This window comes from Pteropus alecto, unplaced genomic scaffold (genome assembly GCF_000325575.1).
Source record: "Pteropus alecto unplaced genomic scaffold, ASM32557v1 scaffold233, whole genome shotgun sequence".
Classification (NCBI taxonomy): Eukaryota; Metazoa; Chordata; class Mammalia; order Chiroptera; family Pteropodidae; genus Pteropus; species Pteropus alecto.
In genome coordinates, this window is record NW_006434367.1 from 1884126 (window position 1) to 1902992 (window position 18867).

The 18867-nt window shown below is 42.1% G+C and overlaps 1 protein-coding gene across 1 annotated transcript in view; it reads right to left on the reverse strand.

Annotated features, from left to right (window-relative positions):
• Positions 1–18867, reverse strand: part of IMPA2 (inositol monophosphatase 2) — a 44441-nt gene that overhangs the window by 6328 nt on the left and 19246 nt on the right. The window contains exons 3-6 of the mRNA XM_006909223.3: positions 13327–13431; positions 10949–10994; positions 8830–8938; positions 3725–3736 (exon numbers count right to left, since the gene is read on the reverse strand). Of these exons, the coding sequence (XP_006909285.1) occupies positions 3725–3736; positions 8830–8938; positions 10949–10994; positions 13327–13431 (272 nt within the window). The remainder of the gene's footprint in view (positions 1–3724; positions 3737–8829; positions 8939–10948; positions 10995–13326; positions 13432–18867) is intronic.

The following is an 18867-nucleotide window of genomic DNA, read 5'->3' on the forward strand; positions in this document are numbered from 1 at the left end:
AGGCATTGATGATTTCCCCCCAGAACCAGAAAGCTGGTCGGTCATTCAATGACCACAGGGAGACAAGCATCTACTTTTATTAAGGTTCATAAGATGCGACTACTCCTTCAAGCCAAGACCTAGCCCAGTCTGCCCTTATTAGAGGGAGGTGCTGGCTGTCATGGAAGTAGAGAGGAAAGTCCCCAGAGGGCCAGCTTAGACAAGCAGACACCCCCATATACAGGGCTGGTGCAGGAAGAGCAGGGATTTTCCAACTAACCGCCCTCAGGCTGTTTCATAAGGGAAATTAAGCCAAGTGTGGAAATAGCAATTGCTCACATTTACCAAGTCCTTACTCTCTTCCAGAACTTCCATGAATGCTGTTATTCTTCTATCACATTCATTATTTCACTGCCCTTGTTTCACAGATAGGGAGATCGAGCTTAGAGAAGTGACGCTTGAGGTCATGTAGCCCTTACGTGGTGAGGTCCAGACTTAAACGCAAGCTTATCTGGTGATTATGTGAAAGAAAGGGTTTTAAATTTATGAAAAGATATCTCCAGATCTGGTACCTTCCTCTTCCTAGCTGCATGTATCTATTCTTTCTCTTGCTAATATATTTTTTTCCCCAAATGAAATTAAGAAGTTAAAAGGAAGTCTGAATGCTGCCACCTACAGGCAAAATGCTTTCTGTTTTATTTTACCCCAGATAAGGAAAAATTAAAAATTACAACCCTTTCTACTTAATATCTTATGATTATTTCTGGCTAGTTATCCACAATTACTATGATTTTTGCATTTCATTAACATTTATCCTATATTCATCGTAACATTTTAGTTTTAATCAAATGCTAATTTTTTAATTTAAATGGATGTGTGTATGGGGAATGGGGAGCTAATGGGTATAGAGATAAAAGTTTTGGAAATAGTGGTGATGGCTGCACACCACTATGAATGTAATTAATGCTACTAAATTATACACTTAAAATGGCTAAAATGGCAAATTTTGTTATATATATTAACACAATAAAAAAAATCTAACAGATTTTAAAGTAAGGCATCTCTATATACTTTTAATAAACAGATTTTAGAGTGAAAAAAAGTCTGTGATTTCCAACAGTCTGAAAACCCCTTTTCTTGTTGAGCGAAGTTAAAATACAGTATCAAAGAGTACTGTTATCTTAAGAGAAATGTTACAACTGAACGGCAAGAGAAGCAAGTCGTGTGTACGCACTGAAATATGTGTTCACAGAGAAAGAGGCGACTGTGCTTTAAAGTCTGAAAATATTCCCTTTGGGCACCAGCTGGTTTTGCTGAAGGCTCCCTCCCAGTGACAATGCTTCCACAAGTATTTTCTAATTCTTTCAGACTTCTTATAGACCAATAAGAACTATTCATATGAAAATAAAAGTTAACTTTATTTAAATTAGAAACATAAGTACTAAGAACAAAGATTGGTGATTGGGGGCGGGGAGAGGGGGAGCGGAGGAGAGAGGGCTTCATGGGTATACAGTTTACATTGGAGAGTGCAAATATGCAGCCTTGTGAATCTTATAACTGCTATGGAATTGTTCAGTTTTACATTATTTGACATTCACTTCAATAAATTATTTTTGAAAAAGAAACATGTAATTTGGAAAAAAAGTATTGTTTAGAATCCTGAAAATGACAGAATTGGACATCTATGTAACAACTACATAGATTTTAATCTCTCCAAACCCCCTGGTAAAAACAGACAGAACTAGGAGAGCAACAAACAAAACTACAGACATCATAGATTAAAAAAAACTACACTGGCTACACTGCCATGGCACCCTGAACAAGCCAGAATGTCTGATCTCGGAAGCTAAGCAGGGTCGGGCCTAGTTAGTACTTGGATGGGAGACCACCTAGGAATAGCAGGTGCTATAGGCTTAAAAAAAAAAAACCAAAACTATACCGACAATGCGTATCAGTTAGTACTTGGATGGGAGACCCCCTAGGAATAGCAGGTGCTATAGGCTTAAAAAAAAAAACCAAAACTATACCGACAATGCGTATCTAAACCCCAAAACACAATGGGTGGAGCAAACTTCCAACGGCTACCAGACCATATGGCATTATGGCATCAGAGGGAAGAGAGAAGCATGGAGCATCTACTGGACCTGAGAACAGGAGAACCTCAAAATCACCAACGGCCACTCACTGGAAACCAGTTTGGGCCAATGTGAGAGGAGCTCTGCACACATCAATTCATAGGTCCCTGGTATTGGGTGTGGGGTAAGGTCTGAAGGTAGGAAGCTGGTCAGCCCTGTGACCTCTTGTGAGGGACTTACCAGGGACTCTTAGGGCAGGTCCCAGAACTTGATAGATATGTATGGGAGTGAATTCCAAACTCACTAGACAGAAGTAATAGGGGCAAAGGAAAAAGAAGGACCAGATAACAGTGAATGAAGTGAACAGAGCAAAACCAAACAAACAAACAAAAAACTAAGGATAAGGCCAATTTTTTGAACACGTCACAAAAACAGAAGAGGGAGCTCTAGAGCTGTGAAACTATGAAAACTGTCCACTACCACTACACTCACCAACCTTACTGACTCCAAAGTTCAGTAATACAGATTTCTAGTAGAAATAAGTAAAAGAAAAGAATCATGGTTGAATCTCACACACAATTATCATAAAGAAAAAGAACCAGGAGCAGAATAACATCTCTCCAGTCAATCAAAGAATGCCAGAAAGATCTGTCCACAAAACAGAAGTAACTTTATGTAAAAGAAACAAAGAATACATAAAAAAACAGTGTTATTCAAAAGTAGAGGGGCAGAACTTAGGGAAGAATCAGAAAAGAAAACATTTCAGACAAGAAGATTAAATTAAAGGAATACAGAACAAATAAACAATACATCATGCTTTACAAGAAATGGAGATAAAAAAAGGGATTTTTAAAAATTAAAAAAAAAATTGGTGGAAAAAGTGAAAAGTATTCAAAAGAAAGTGAGATATACACAAGGTGAGCAGAGAAGACCCAACATACATATAATAAGAGACCCAGAAGACAAAACAAAACAAAACAAAACAAACAAAGCAACAGAATTTGAAAATAAATACTAAAAACTATAATTCAGGAAAACTTCTGAATTTTTTTTAAAAAGGACTTGAAATTACATATTGAAAGGGCATACCACATACCTAGGAAAACTTACTCAGAAGAAACAACGCTTTGTTAAAATTACTGTACTCTAAAGAAAAAATTTCTTTGGGCATTCGAGCAAAAATATTAAAGTCCCTTTTCAGGGGGGAAAAAAACTGTTTTCTGACTTCAATAATGTGCTTATGCTGGAAGATAATGCAGACAATTTGTGACATTTAACACCAGAAAATGTGAGCCATGTGTTTTACTACCAGAAAAATGGTTTTTCAAGTATAAAGGCCACCGATAAACTTAGGGACACGTAAGGAACTCAGGGAATATTGTTCCCATGAGCTCTTCCTGAGACATCAACTGGAGCAGTGCTCAAAGTGTGGTCCCTGAGCTTCTTTTAGGAATCTGTGAAGTTAAAACAAATTTCATAACAATATTAAGACATTATTTGCCTTTCTACCATGTTAACATTTGTTCGATGTATAGACAGCAAGGCAAGGTCTCACCTGTTCTAGAAGTGATTGCTATATATACTGGGGGGAAAATGTCAGTTTTACTTAAGAATGATAAATCTATAAAAATTATTAATTGTACTAAATCTTGAACTCTAAGTATATATGTCTTTTGAATATTCTGTGTGATGAGATGGAAAGTACAGATAGAGAGCTTAGATATAGTTATTCAGAGCTGTGTATTTGGAAGGTAGTTTTTTGAAAATGAAAGAAGGGAGCCCATCACTTGAATTGCCAAGGTTGCCACTGATCAAATTCAAGCTTTTAAGTGGAAATTAGAATTTGGGAAGACTTCTTTCCATCATTGTAAGATTGACACCTTCCCAACACCTAAAGATTTCTCATGAGAAGAGTGGTGATACTAATGAATATGACTTTTTAAATATCTTTAAATACATTAACATTTGGAAAAGCTGAAAATCTCAGGGAATCCATATTTTCCAGTGCATGATGAACAAAAAAGATCATTCAAAGTAGGAGATGGCCCAATGGATTTCAATGTAACTGAGTACAAAAAAAATTCACTGATATGTTATTAGATTTGATATGAGACTAACCTTTAAGAAACCACTACTTCTTGAGTTTTGTTGTAGCATCAAAAATGAATACCATGAATTATCTGAAAAGTCTATTAAAATATTCCTCACGTGCCCCTTTTCAAATTATCTGTTTAAGGGCAATATACAAAAACAGACTGAATATAGAAGCAGATAAGAGAATCTAGTTATCTTCTACTAAGCCAGACATTAAAGAGGTTTGGAAAAGATGTAAAACAATGCCACTCCTCACGAAATTTTTTTGTTTTGGAAAATATGGTATTTTCCATAAAAATATATCATTTTTGTTAACACGTAATGAGTTCTTTATTTTTAAAGATAAATTAATAAGTATTTTTAAAATCTGTTCAAATTTCTAATATATAAATATAGATATAAGTTATTTAACTGGAAGCTCTTTAGGAGTTTTTAATAATTTTTTTCGGGCATATAAATGGGTTAGTTCTAAAATCAAAAAGTGTGAGAAATGCTGCACTAGTGAATGAGCTTCACACAAACAAAATGGCTGGTGAAACAGCAATGTGAAGGACGAGTGTTGGGTATTAAATCTACATTTATCTATGGAACCAAGACTAAATACTAAATAATATTTTTAGGGTAAAAGCATGTCATGGCTGGCTGGTTGCTCTGCCACTGCATCTACAGCACAACCATCTGAAACTGGAAAGATAATGTGGAGAGGATGTGACAAGTAGAATATGCTCACCAACTGTGTTGTAGCTACCGAGAATAAAAGGATATAATTTTTAAATGATATACTGGGAGTATATGAAGAGTGGGGAGTGGGGTGAAGAGGTTACAAGCTAAGTTTAGTATTACCGATAACACAGAATCATAGACAATAACCCAAAAGAAAGAGGACTAGGGATATATCAAATTTTTAATACAAAGAAAATTATTAGAATAAAAATGTAAACCTTTCTAAATACCAAAAATTATACTGAAACAGAGAATAAAAGCAAACAAAACAGCTACTTATTTTAAAAAAACACACCAAAATAATTTGAAATAGTTGAAAAATAATTTGAATAGTTGAAAAATAAACTATTATATTTTTTAAGGGTTACTTATAGGGTAAAAAGGACAAGGAAGGATAGAAACTAAACTGCTTTGAATGCACTTTGTTTTATAGATTTGACTTTGGAACGACATACTTGTTTTTTTACATAATTACAAAATAAAATCAATTTTAAAAAAGTAATCCTTCTAAGTTAAATTAAAACAAATGGATCTAAGTGATTAGCCTCAGTTGGTAGCATAACCAAAGGGAACAAAAAAACCACTACAGAGACTATCACAGCAATGTGACCCCAGACCCTAGTCGGATATTCATGAAGGACAAAAATTCCCAAAAGACAAAACAAAACATTACCAAAAAATCCTACAAACCACTTTCAGTAATCACTTGTTGATAGTAGGACTAGTATTGTTATTCTGAAACTGATATGTGCGTGTTGTGTGACAACGTGAACAAGGATTGCATGACGTTATTAAATTTATCATTCCTAGTGTCACTGTGCACTGAGGTTTTCAACATGGGGCAGAGGAGACATACATAGAAGAGTTAAGTAGACAAACTTATAGTCATGAATTTGAATGGAGAACACCAGTATGAACTCATGATGAATTTCATATTTTAAAACAACTCATTTCTTAGCTCCATCCACTGAAAAGGCCTAGTAACAAAGACGGATCCAGGAGCCACAAGGACCCCTAAAACCCAGATGTGACCTTGAAAGGCCATTTTCCACAAGATAAGACGTGAAAATTTGAAGACTGACTGGATCCTTAATGATTTTAGAATGACTGTTAATTTTGGGAGGGGTGTGATATTGGTATTGTGATTATGTTTTTCAAAGAATTATCTGTATGTTTTGGAGATCCATACTGAAATACTGGCTAGAAGGCTAGAAATGGTATCCTATCTGGGATTTGTATCGGGGAGTTGTTTGGGGTGCTGAGTGTGAGGTGGAGGTGTGGATGAAGGATTGGCCAAGAGTTGGCAATATTGGAGCTAGTGATGGGTCATGTGGGTGTACTGTATTTTTTTTTTTTTGTCTGCTTTATACATGCTTGAAATTTTGCCTGGTAGAATTTGAAGAAAAGGCGACTAATGAAATTCTGGCCTCATCTAATCCTTTACCCCTATACAGTGTGAGTGAGTGAGTGAGTGAGAGTGAGTGTGAATGAGAGAGATAGAGAGTGTGAGAGTGTGAGTGTGAGTGTGTGTGTGTAAGACATTCCAGAAGGGTATAATAGGAATCAGAAAAGAGAAGGAAAAGAAAGCACGAAGACAAAGATTAATGGTGGTTATTTTAATGGTTGTTTCCTCCAGAAATGCCTCTTGATTTTAACAATGGGCTGTAATTGATTTTGTACAAAGACTCCAGTTTCTTCTTTGACAACAACTCTCATTTTGGGTACTATGTGCCAGGGACTTTGCTGAGTGATTTCCCTATTTAATTTTATTTAACTTTCAAAGTTATCATTGTCATCCCACTTTACAAATGAGGACTGAGATTCGGAGAGGTTAACTGACAAATCTCAGCCTTAGAAGGTGGCAGAATCAGGATCTGAAATGATACCTAAAGATTGTGCTGCTAAAGAATATGCTCCATCACCCCCCATCAAGATCTATCACCCATCAAATAGAAAAAGAACCCAGGGTGAAAACACCACATTGGACTTTATAAGTCAGAATTTTTTTAAAAAAAAATTACAAAAGAGCTTTGGGACATGAGCAATTTCAAGAGAAGTATGAACCACAACTGTGTTGACAAAGGGGGTTTATGACAGTGTTTGAGCGATTAACACTCCGGGACAGGAGGGCCTACAAAGATAGGCCAAATGCAGTGGTGACCCAAAGTCCCTGCCTACATGGGTGGGATGAGCCAGTGCTGGGCGAGGAGTCTGACAGCCCTACCGAGGATGTGAAGTTCTAAGGCATGACAGAGCAAAGCAGGCAGCCAACCAGGAAGCTGAGAGTGTATGAATAGAGTTGAATGTTATAATCAAATGAAATATAGAGCAAAGTTCACATAAGCGTGTTTAATAACATGCTTCTTCACTACTGAGTTACACAATTCAGCTTGAGTGGTTGCCTCTTGGCATGTGTAGCTGTAATTAACACTTTTTACATAGCCAAACAAAACATTTCTGGGAGAGAGAGAAATTGGGGCAGGGAGGGGACTCAGAATCAGTAACTGGTTAGTACGTCCTGCTGTTCCCACTCCTGTCTGGTGACCGTCCCCTCACCCTGGCTGTGCTCGTGACTCTCATGGCCTCTAAGGGAGCCTCCTCAATCTCCAGTGGGCGGTCCTGTCCCACCGGCCTGTCCTTCACATAACAGCAGGTCACCTCTCTGAAAGGCTGTTCATGGGGTCATGGCACTGCAAAGAAGAGTCTGTGCCAGAGCAAAAACCTCCTGCTGTACCCAGATCAGCATCTTTGGTGTTGTAGAAACTCAAATATAAGAAATTAACAATTAAAGCAGGACTCCTGGATGACCCTGCTCTCACTGGATCATTGCGGATCACAGGTGGAGAGTCTGACTTCCTCACTAGATGAGAGGCAGTTGGATAGCAGGGCATACTTTAGTCCTCTCATTGTCCCTGAGGCCATCTAGGTACACAGGTGTCACCCAGGGAGAAAGAAAAGGCAGAATAAACAGAGACAATGGAGAAAGGGCACTAGGGAATACATTTTTTAAGTGAGGAGAGAGGAGAGGTATAAGGAAGGTATGGGGGCTCAGAGGACAAGTGCTGACATCACAGACGGAAGCCATGATGGGTAAATGAAATAACAGGGGTAGGGGGTGCGGGAGAGTATCTCATGATGTTCCGCTATAGGAACATGCAAGTGAGAATTATGCTTTCTACCTTTATCAGACCCAAACATGGATGTTACAGACATTTTAAAGGCTCCTAATACCTCCTCCTAGTCTGGGGTGCTTCTCTTGATTTTTGTCTTGCAATTTCCTCTACAGTATCTGTCCCACAAGGCGATAAAATATCACCAGTTAATCAGTGTGACGGAAAGGCCAAAAAGAGTCAGTGAAAACACCTACATCGGCTATTGTTATTGATATATAGTTATATGCAGATTAAGTGTAACGCAGTCCCTTTATAAAAGCTACTGGATGCCCCTGAGGTTCTGCTTTAGGAATCACAATGACAACAGAACATCTGCGGTGCCTGAAAACATCGCTTACTGAACAATTTCTCACAGAAACTGAAGTCAGCTGCAGTTAGTCCACGTCCAGGAAACCAGACTTCACCAGGGTGATATCACCCAGGTGACATCAGGATGACTGACACCACTTGGACACACTGAGGGCCAGAGCATGCTTCTGACTCTGCCCTTGGCTTTGGACTGCTAGAGACCAAATCATAACTAGTGACTGGATTTCTTTTAGCGTTCAAGATGAAAGAAAGATGTGAGTGCAAAATAGAATGGGACTATTTAAAGCTCCTGGCCACATTTGCAAAAACATTAAGATACAGAACGGGCTCAACTTCCAGCTCATCAGGGACACGGTGTCCCTAAAAGGAGGCTGACTCCCAGCAGGAGATTTCCCCCATGAAAGGGTGACTTTTGGCATTTTCCATTCACATTTTTCCATCTGAAGTGAACGGAACTAAGCCGCATGAAGCCCCACCTGTCTCCCCGGAGACCTGGAGCCGCTGGCCGTTGCAGAAGGCACCCCGGCCTCTCTGGCCGGTGTACAGCCGCTCCTCTGTGCAGTGGTAAATCACTCCAAATTCAAGCTGTGGGGAGCAGAGGCAGAACAGAAAACAAATGCCGTTCACTTACTGGACACAAAAAATAACAATAATTCAAAGGTGGAGGTGTTCTAAGCGTTCTGACTAATGCAATGACAATGTGATACACAATATCTTTCAAAAGGGAATTTAAAAAATCAGCATCTAGATTTAAAATTAGACCTGGATATAAAAGCAAACTTTTAAAAAAATAATTGTATTTAAAAATATATGAAAACTAATAAAATTATATTAAAAATTAAATCACAATCAAGCATTAGTAACTGAAAATTATTGAAAAAGCTTAATTCTTTAGACACTTTTTTTTTTCCTTGGGAGGAAAAAAGGCTACTTATGATTCTATACAAACTCCACAAAAACCCCTCAAAATGCTGCCAGCTAGCAAGTTCATCGGTTGGGTCTGGTGTTTGTGACTGTACACTGGTGGCCTGGCCGTGTAGTGGACGACACCCGATCAAGGGGAGGTCGTCCCACTTCTTGCTTCATGCCAGCAAAGGCCTCAGGGCCGCCTGCTCACCCCAGGGGCACAGGCCGCCCACCACCTGGTTCTAGGACTGACCTGGATTTTGGAAGCCCTTTAAAGCCAGGGGTACACGAGGGAGAATGGTTAAGTTTTCTGGAAGGCTATAGGCCCTCCGTGAGTGCCGACTGAACGGTCCTCCTCAAAAATAAACCCTATTCCTGCAGCGTGGGGAGTCCCTTCCACTGTGGTCGAGCTTAGCCCCGGCTGGCCAAGACTTTGCTGAGGCATTTAGCCTGCATCTCTCTTCATTTTCCAGAGAGAGGAATACTTGGCTGACCCCCAGACCAAGCATACTTGCTGCTGTTAACCCCGAATAGTGAGAAGTCAGTAGAGGAAAGGCACAAAAACACATGGGTGTCAGGTAGAATTTTTTTCACGCTCCTCTCTTCTTTTTATTGTTCCTTATTGGGAGGCTGTGGTCCAAGGCCTCTTCAATGATTTATGACAGCGTGGCTCCTAGTCAGTGCTCGCCTGCTCAGGGATGAGCCCCCTTTGGTGAATCACATTTGTCTTCCTGGAGCTGCCCTTGGGTTCTGTGATTCAGTTGACAGTTATAGATGCAGTTTTCATTCTTCACACATCAGTAATTTTGAGAGGTTTTTGTGAAGTTTGGTTAGAATCACAAGTAGCCTTTTTTCCTCCCAAGGGAAAAAAGAAAAGTCTTTCTAAAGAATTAAGCTCAACCCCCTACTCAATTTAATGACAACATTTAGCAGAGAAATAACTCTTTATCCAAATTTCAATATTAAAATTCTTGCTTATCTTCATTTTAAGTACTTTTATACAATTTCCATGCTAGGTATCTATGCCAACACTGAGGATTACGATGAAAAATGGTATGCTAAAGGAGGACTGCTTTGGAAAGGCACTGAACCTCCGGTCTTATTTAACTATAACCATAGTTACTACAAGGAAATTAAGGCTTTTCTAAGTGCTATTGCTTATACTGATTAATAAAGTTTAAGTCTCGATCTCATGCCTTTGTTGTAGGCCTTCTGATGTTGCTTAGGTCCAAGGTTCTATGGGAATCCTGAAACAGCCATGCTCTCACACTAACAGCTAGAGGAAGATGAAGAAGACTTAATAGAATATTGGGATTAAAAATGTCCTCTAAAAATAGTTCTTTCTATGTGTGACTAGATCACACGCCCCAGAGGTCAGATGGAGACTAACTTGGACAATCTGCGCAGAACTTCCCCCTTCCATAGTCGTGTCACAAAAAGACCAGAGTGGAAACAGGGGCCAGCCCCAAGCCTACACACCCAAAACCGGTTTGAATTTGTTTACTTTCTCAGATTTGAAAAACGCATACTTGAATTTACTAGTCATGATTAAGGCACATGACAAAGAGAGAAAAACAGGAGTGCAGAGGTTGAAACCGCAAAGCACGATGACTAAACGAAACCTGAAATGGAGCCCTGGGGACCCAAGGGGCTTGGGGTCCCAACTCAGGGGCCCCGCCCACCATGTACCTCTTGGTTCACAGCAAATCCAATGCTTACTGCCACAGTTGGAAATCTGCAAAAGAAAACAGAATGGTTTACCCTCTAAAACATAAATGGCCTTGTGCAAACCAATATGCAAACTCTTAGGAGCCTCTGTGTGGCTGTGTAGCATCGTCACTCGGGGCACAGAAGGACTTTTCTATAGTGTGGGTGAATTTGTTTTTTAAAAAACGACTTCCCACAATTTCACTAACTCTTTCCAAGACAGACAGGCTTAGCTGACCATGTTGTAAGATGGCTGATCTTGAAAGAAAGCAGTATTCTGAAAGTCACGTTAAGATTGATGTAGTTCAACAATGGCCAAGTAACCAACTGAGAAGGATTGTAATAATCAGCTTTCTGGTTCTCAGAGACCAAAACGGGACAACTGAGACCTCTAAAAAGGACAGACCCATGTCCCAGGCAGGGTGAAGAAGGGTCCCTAGGAGGTGACATCACAGATGCCAGGCCACATCCTCCACCCAAAGACTGGGTCTGGGCGACAACAACATCCCTCCTTACCTGGTCTCCAGCGTGAGCACCCAAGATGCCAACAGCAGGCGTGGGCCACAGCAGTTGAAGGCCAGCTGTGACACCGCTGTTTGCCGGTAGTTTTATTTTTTAATTTTGTTGTTGTTGCTCTGCATCTTAGAAATAATCTCTCCTTTATGTGAAGACCACTTAACAAGTAGGAACAAGGAAAAGCTGAGTACTGCTAAACTATAGGAAAACTATGAAATCAGTCGTACATGGATCTGAACCCTGACAGCCAAGGTGGCAGCTGTGTGGCGCTGTTGTCATTGGTGGCTGGCTCACTGAGCAAGCGTCCTATACGCCAAGCTTGGCTTCAGTCCCCAGTTCCAACTCTCAGAAGAGTTTTCTTCCACTTGCTTTAGTCCCAACACTGCCACTGTTGGACTTAAGGATGAACAGTTCTCATCTGAGCTGGAGAAGCCGAAGGCTTCCGGATGTCTTTAGACCTTGAGAATGGCTGCAGCTGTGGCCCTTGACAATGTTCTGGAACTGTAAGGGTCAGCACCACAGGCGGTAGTTTTCTCCAAGTAGTCTCTCTGGCCCACATTCCCCTTGGCCCTGGGGCCACCAGGGCCCATGAAACACCCTCAGGTGGACACGTGGCCTTTACCATGGGGCTCAGTGCCCCCTGTACCCATTACCAGCACACTAGAAGGGCGAGTGAGACAGAAATAACAGGTGCTCCACTCAGCAAACACACCTGAGAGAGGAGACCTGTGATTCCTCATGAACTCCCCCACGGAGGTGTCAAGCTTTAAATTATAGTCTGGTGACACTGTTGCTGTTACTCACTGGATAGTACTATGCAATTGCCTCAAAAAGGTTTGACTTACCTATATCGGTATGACTTAATTCTTAACATAATCCATGTGATTAACGTGTTACATCAGAATCGCCTTCCATATCTACATATAAACATACCATTTGAGGCAACACATAGAGGACAGCATCAAGAGTGAGGACCCTGTCACCTGTACTTACACTTTCTCACTTTAAGTAAGGAAATGAAGCATTTCCTCATCATCTATGGCAGGGGCTCTCAAAATGTGGTCTAGGAATGGAGATCCACGAGCTACCCCAATACACTGAAAGGGGACCCGGGGACTGGCCAGGAACCTGTGCCAACCAGCAACCTGGTGATTCTAAGCGTGTTCCCATCAGAGAACCACCCTCAGTGGAAACCACTTTCAGTGCCCATAGTTCCAGACAAGTGGGTATAGTTCCAATGCCTTCCCCACTGGTCAGAGCTTCTGGGGCCACGCCCCCATCACCTCCCCAGGCTCTGCAGGCTCTGCAGCTTATTTCCCTTCCCCTCCTGCCTATGGCCCATCTGACCTCCCTACAACCTACTGTTTTTTGGCTGTCGTTAGCCCAGTCAGATTAGGCCTGGACAGCTTCTAGTGGGTTCCTCTTCCTGTCTCATGGTGATATGAGGTTTGCTCCCACCTCTGAAGGTGGCCCTGGAACATCCTTCACATGCCCCTGTCTATACCCATACTCTGGCAGCTGCTGGGCTGCACTCACTTACTTTTTAACGTTGCTTGCTTCTCCAGCAATCCTTCTTAATTCAACCCAACATTTTAAACATAACAAACACAATGGTTTGTAAACAAGGGAAGATTTCCTACATGCTCTGAGAGTCTTTCACAAATGGAAAACCTATTTTAAAAAATCAAGATTTGATCACCTTTTTAAAGAGACTATAAACCTACTAGAGCTTTACTTATATACGCTTACCTCCAAAAATGCTACTTTGGAAAAGACAAAATCTTAGAGGACAGTTTAGGCATTAGAATGAAGTGATGCGTGCTTATGGAGTGACCAATGCTCACCTATGCACAAAGTTGCAGGTGCCGTCAATGGGATCGACAATCCAAGTGGGGCTGGGGGTGAGCACGCACTTGGCCCCAGCAGCCGCAGCCTCTTCTGCAATGAACCTGTGGTGGGCAGGAGCTCAGCCTGAGAAAATGCACCAAGAACTCAAGACAAAGTGCTTCAAACTGCTTCTGGTCCCATCAAAGACAAAGCAGACACAGTAAAGAGATTTCATTATGGTTTCTTCGGGTCAAACAGAGACAGTCTATAATAGGCCATCTGTGTTTCCATCTGTCTGCTGGTCGACTTGGTAGAATTTAGAAAACGCAGTGATACCTCAATGTAGGAGTTTTGGAACACAATACAAGAAATACAAGAATGAAAAACCCTGGGAAGCAGATCTTATAAAGCAATGTTTAACTCTGAACTTCAGTCTGGAGGCAAGATGGTCCAGGACACACTAGAAGGAAGAGCATGAGGAACAATGGCTTAAGCTCAGATTCTCCTGCCAGTAGTGCTATAGCCTGAGGCAGATGGCTTCCCTGGACCAGGGACGTTAAATGTCACCTACAGCTTACACCTCCCAGGTATGTTCTCAGCCTGATCTGTTCTGAACTGCAGACAAGGTAACAATTGCATCTGTGCCCACCTGCCCCACCATACGGGATAGTGGGAGCTGGCAATTCTCCACAGAGGCCTTATCTACTTTAGCCTCTAGCCCAGGAACTTGGGCTGTGCAGCCCCACAAGGAACTCCTGCCGCCTAGGGACCTGAGGGAAAGGAGAAAGTGGGAGGAGAGTGAGGTTAAGATATTTCTGCTCCCTCTCTTTGAATGCCCCGCCCCCCATCCACCAGTGAAAGCCTTTATTCCTCCCTTCTCTTTCAGGCTCTGGTGCCTCCCCCTCCCCCAACTCCAGCAGTCCCCACAGGAGCATAGTCAGCCTGCTCCCAGCCTCAGGCCCATGCACCACCCTGCACCAGCTATAGTGGGGGCCCCTGTTCCTGGCTCCCTCCTTTGTAATTACTCCTCTGTAGTCCAAGCTCACCTGGAACCATCCTCACTTGAGTGGGCCATGTATTTCCTGTTATGATCCTGAACAGGACAACTAACATCTCAAAATTAACCTGCTCAAAAGGGAGCTCCTGGTTGTCTTTACTCATGTCTATTTCAGCCAAAGGGCACTGCCAAGGACCTAGTTGCTCAGGCCAAAAACTAAGAAGTCATCCTCGGCTTTCTCTCTTGTCCTCCTCCCATCTCCAACCCTCCACACAGGCTCAGCAGAGCACAGTGAGAGTCACTGGTATGCGCATTGCAGCCACCACCTATAAGCTGGTGTCCCTGCAAAACTGGCCTCTGTTTAAACCTCCTGAAGCTGTTCTCGGGAATAGTCTATCTAGAGCAGATAGGACAGTGCTTGGTACATGTTCCCAACTGTCACAGAGCTAGGTTCACCAAGGGTGGGGCCTCTGCCCCTGCACTGCCTTGTCACTAGCTACCTGTGGCTGTTTATATTTAAATAATTTAAATAAAATTAAAAAGTTAACTCAGTTCCTTAATCTCACTGGCCACATTTCCAGTGCTCACTAGTAACATGGGCTAGAGGCTATCACAGTGGACAGTGCAGGCGGAACATTTGTCTTCGCAGGAAGTTCTGTGGGTCAGTGTTGTCTTGTCTGTAATATCGTGAGATAAGATTTGCATTCTGATGTCACTTTTCAGTCAATTATAGTGCTATCATATGCACTGTAACTCATCTGGTCCCCAACTCTGGGACTACTATTTCCGTTTCATAGATTATGAAATTCATGCTCTATATGCACACAGTCATCTTGCCCCCTCCATCTCATAAATTATCTGGAAATGCATCAGTATATATTATGAGGGTACATATATCATTTTCAGGTTGCTGATTCTACCTTCTCCACCCTGTGGTCTGTAGAGAAACCCATGCAGGAACAGGCAAAGCACTGAGTTGGGGGAGACACCTGAGAAATTCACACCCTGAAAAACGACAGCTGTTTAGGGAAGCTCTGTGAGCACCATCTGCCCCCAGAAGCTTATAATCTAGAGTGTGACCAGATGGAGTGAGTGCTGGTTCCTTGCTTTTGTCTGCTCCATGTCACCTCCTCCTGCTGGGAATTGCCTCCCTACCATCACTTCCCTCCATGGGCCATTGGATCCTTTGGATCACATAATCTAGGCAGGCAAGTCTAGTTGGAACAAATGGCATGGTGAAAGACACGGAGCAGTGAGAGGAGCCAAGCTGGGCAGGGCACGGCCAGGCGGTGAAGCTCGAACTCCTAAACGCAGCAGAAATGCAGGTGAGCTGCACAAAGAATCACTCCACTTAGCTGAGGATTAAACATGGCAATGACTCTGCTGGTTTCTGAGCCAAAGATTTAAGGACTTAAATCTGTTTTCAATGTCTTCTTCTGTAGCTACATGATTTCCCCCTGAAATGGCTTGTGCTTATATTCTTAAAGAAAAGGGTCCACACCCTAAAGCACACACATATAAGAACCAAGTGCCAAAGCCTAAATGGGGCACAAGTTCAGTAAAGCAGTGACAAGACATTCCTGAGGTCAAGATGGGGATGGAAATGACTCCTATGCAAAGATCAGTTCCTAGGAAACTGAGAAGAAATGTAGAATTTTTTTCCTTTTTAAATTAAACCTGATTTCAAGTGGGAAGCTGACACCTGTCAACACTGGAGGGGGCCTTGCTGGGGTCTCCCAGAGGGTGGGAGGGAGAGCCTCTTGCAGGACTGACATGTATCATGCATATCAGAGAGCATGACCTGTGGTGCGAGCCCATCCACTTGGCACACTGACAGGGTTCTCAGCACACGCAGGGCCAAGAGGTCTGTTAGTTCATTAGCAAAATGTGTGAGATGTGGTCTCGGGGTTCGCTGGCCGCTTATCTGCAGCAGCACCTATAACGCTCCTGTTAACACAGCTTGTGCTGTGCCCAGCATTTCTGATGGGAGCAGCTCAAAGCACTCGTACTGAGTCCTGAACTTTTTCAGCAACTGGTTATTCACACCCAAGAATTCTCCTCCTCTTGACCCAGCTGCCTGAGTGAAAGGAGATGGAAGGTGCATTGATCAACCCCCTGCTTCATGCCTGTGGGCGGCACTCTGGGGCAGGGCCTTCCAGAGGCCAATGGGGACATGGACTCTGTCCACTCTTGAGGCACTAAAAATACCTCAATGATAAGTATGAGAGGGTATAGAGTTTTTATTCACTTAAACCTGATTATCCTTGTGTGGGAAGCTAGCACCCATGGAATGGGAGAGAATATTCTTCGGCTCTCCATGGAGGGAGTGCAGATGTCAACTTGAACACAGGGAAGTGAGAAATGAAAAAGCGAGACCTTAATAAGAGCACTGGAACATCTACATAAACTCTGTAATACAAATAGAAACAACGCACGTGACTAAATATGGGGAGCTCAAGGGCCATTTCATCACCCTATCTAATGTGCAAGAGGAAATAGCAACCCGGGCAAGGTTCAAAGTTTGGTGACAGATTAGAATGATACATTCTAATTTAATTTAATTTACTTGCCTTTTTTCTAATAGTTGTAACATAATTTTGATGGCCAAATGTATCTGGGACTTTCTTTCCTGGCCAGTTTATTTACTCTGTGACAAGGTCAGGGTCACTTTTCAGGCCACTAGGGAGCCAATTCAGTTCTTTAGCCTCTTCTCTCAGGCTGCAGCCCGCCCCCACCCCTGCCCCAGGGGCTCTGCTGCCCTGGACATGCATGCCCAGCGTGGAGCACGGTGGAAATGTGAAGGGAAGCGAGTGTCTAGCTGGCAGTGGCCAAGAACGTATTTTTTCCAAGTCTAGGACTGTGCTAGATATACTGCAGGGACCACAATGGACAGGCCTCGTCTCACCACGGAGGGCCCAGACTGAGGCAGGGCAGGCGGCGGTGGATACCAAGCAGTTCAAGTTGCTGTCCTCCTCCCTTTGCCTGTGTCAACCGAGACAAAAAGGACAAGGACAGGTATATTATATGTACACGATTCGGTGATGCAACTGAATATTTTCAAAGTTGCAAAACTTGGATCTAATTCAAAATCAACTGATAACAGGTTTAAGCATCCAACAAAGGCAAAGTCAGATGGAGACTGTTAAACTCTCAACCTTGACATGCTAGTTTGCTTTCTGTCAGCACCACCGTACAACAACATTGGTGCAGAAACCAGAGAGCTGACATTAGTTGGGTCCCTCACTTCTATCTGAGGAGTTTGAGACCCTGAGAAGTGGAGTAACTGCCAAAGCTAGGGGCAGAAGCAAGTTTAAACCTTACTATTCTTTGATTTGGTCTATACCTATCTTTCAGATCAGGGACCCAGACTTTGGATTTCATGAATGTATAAAATGAAATAATAAACCAGGGAGCCTATATCAGGTTGTTTCTTATTTTGTTAAAAACAAAACAGTTGCAATCTATATTTAAAATTCTTTCATGAAAGACTAAAAATGAGGAAAGACATAAGCTGAGAATGAAAGCCCTTCCTAAGAAAGGGTGAGAGGCAACTTTCTCCTAACAATGTTTAAGGGATATATGGAAATGCTCTGAATGCAGAAAAATTATACTATTTTATTTTACAATATGAATGCAATTTTTTTCTCATCATAAATTTATCTATTTTTTTATATCTAAAACAATTTAATGCCCCAAATTCTGGTACTTTCTTTTAAATCTTAGTCACTGGCAAAAAAACAAACTTTATTATAGTTATGTTTAAAAATGATTTCATCTAATTTGAATTTTCCAGGCACACTGAGCAGAGAACAGGAGCAGTGACATCTAGCTTTGAGCTCTGCCCCAGCATTGCTCTCAGGGCCAAGAAGGAAGTGGTGGTAAAGGGTGGGGGCATCTCTGCCCTCACACCTGGCTGGCATGAGCTTTCAGAGTACAGTTTGGGGACCGCTACTCTAAATCACTGATTCTTGGTCAGGTGTGTGCATCTTCATCTTCCAGGGCTTTTCAGAAATGGAGGCCTGACATCAGCAAGTTGGAAATGCTCCCAGATAAGCCTGACACACACCCTAGGTCAGGTCCACTGCTCTGCATAGCTTTCCAAAGGGGCTTTGGAGCCTGATTGTCCCCTGATGACTCTGAGACTGCCAGGTGGAGGTGGGTAAAGCCACATTTACTCATATAATATTTTTCTGTGACTTTTTTTTTTCACACTGACTTTTATCCTGTGATATGCAGCAAAGAATAAATTTACCTTGTAAAAATGGAACCCACACCCCATACTGACACAATAGTGGATCCAAACCATTAGCAACTGCCGCCAACACATACAATAGGGCATATAATTTCAGAGTTCAGTTTGTCAAGAGTACTATGCAATCTGATGGAAAAACTCCAGAGCCCTGATAACGCCTTTATGTCTAGTCTGCAGTGACCTCAAGGTTCTTTACCGGACTCCATACAGCCAACCCCACTCTCATTTCTGTAGTAGGCACCTAGACCAATCCCACCAAAACCTTGAGAACCGAAATAGTTCCTCAACCAGAAACAGCTGGCTACAGCT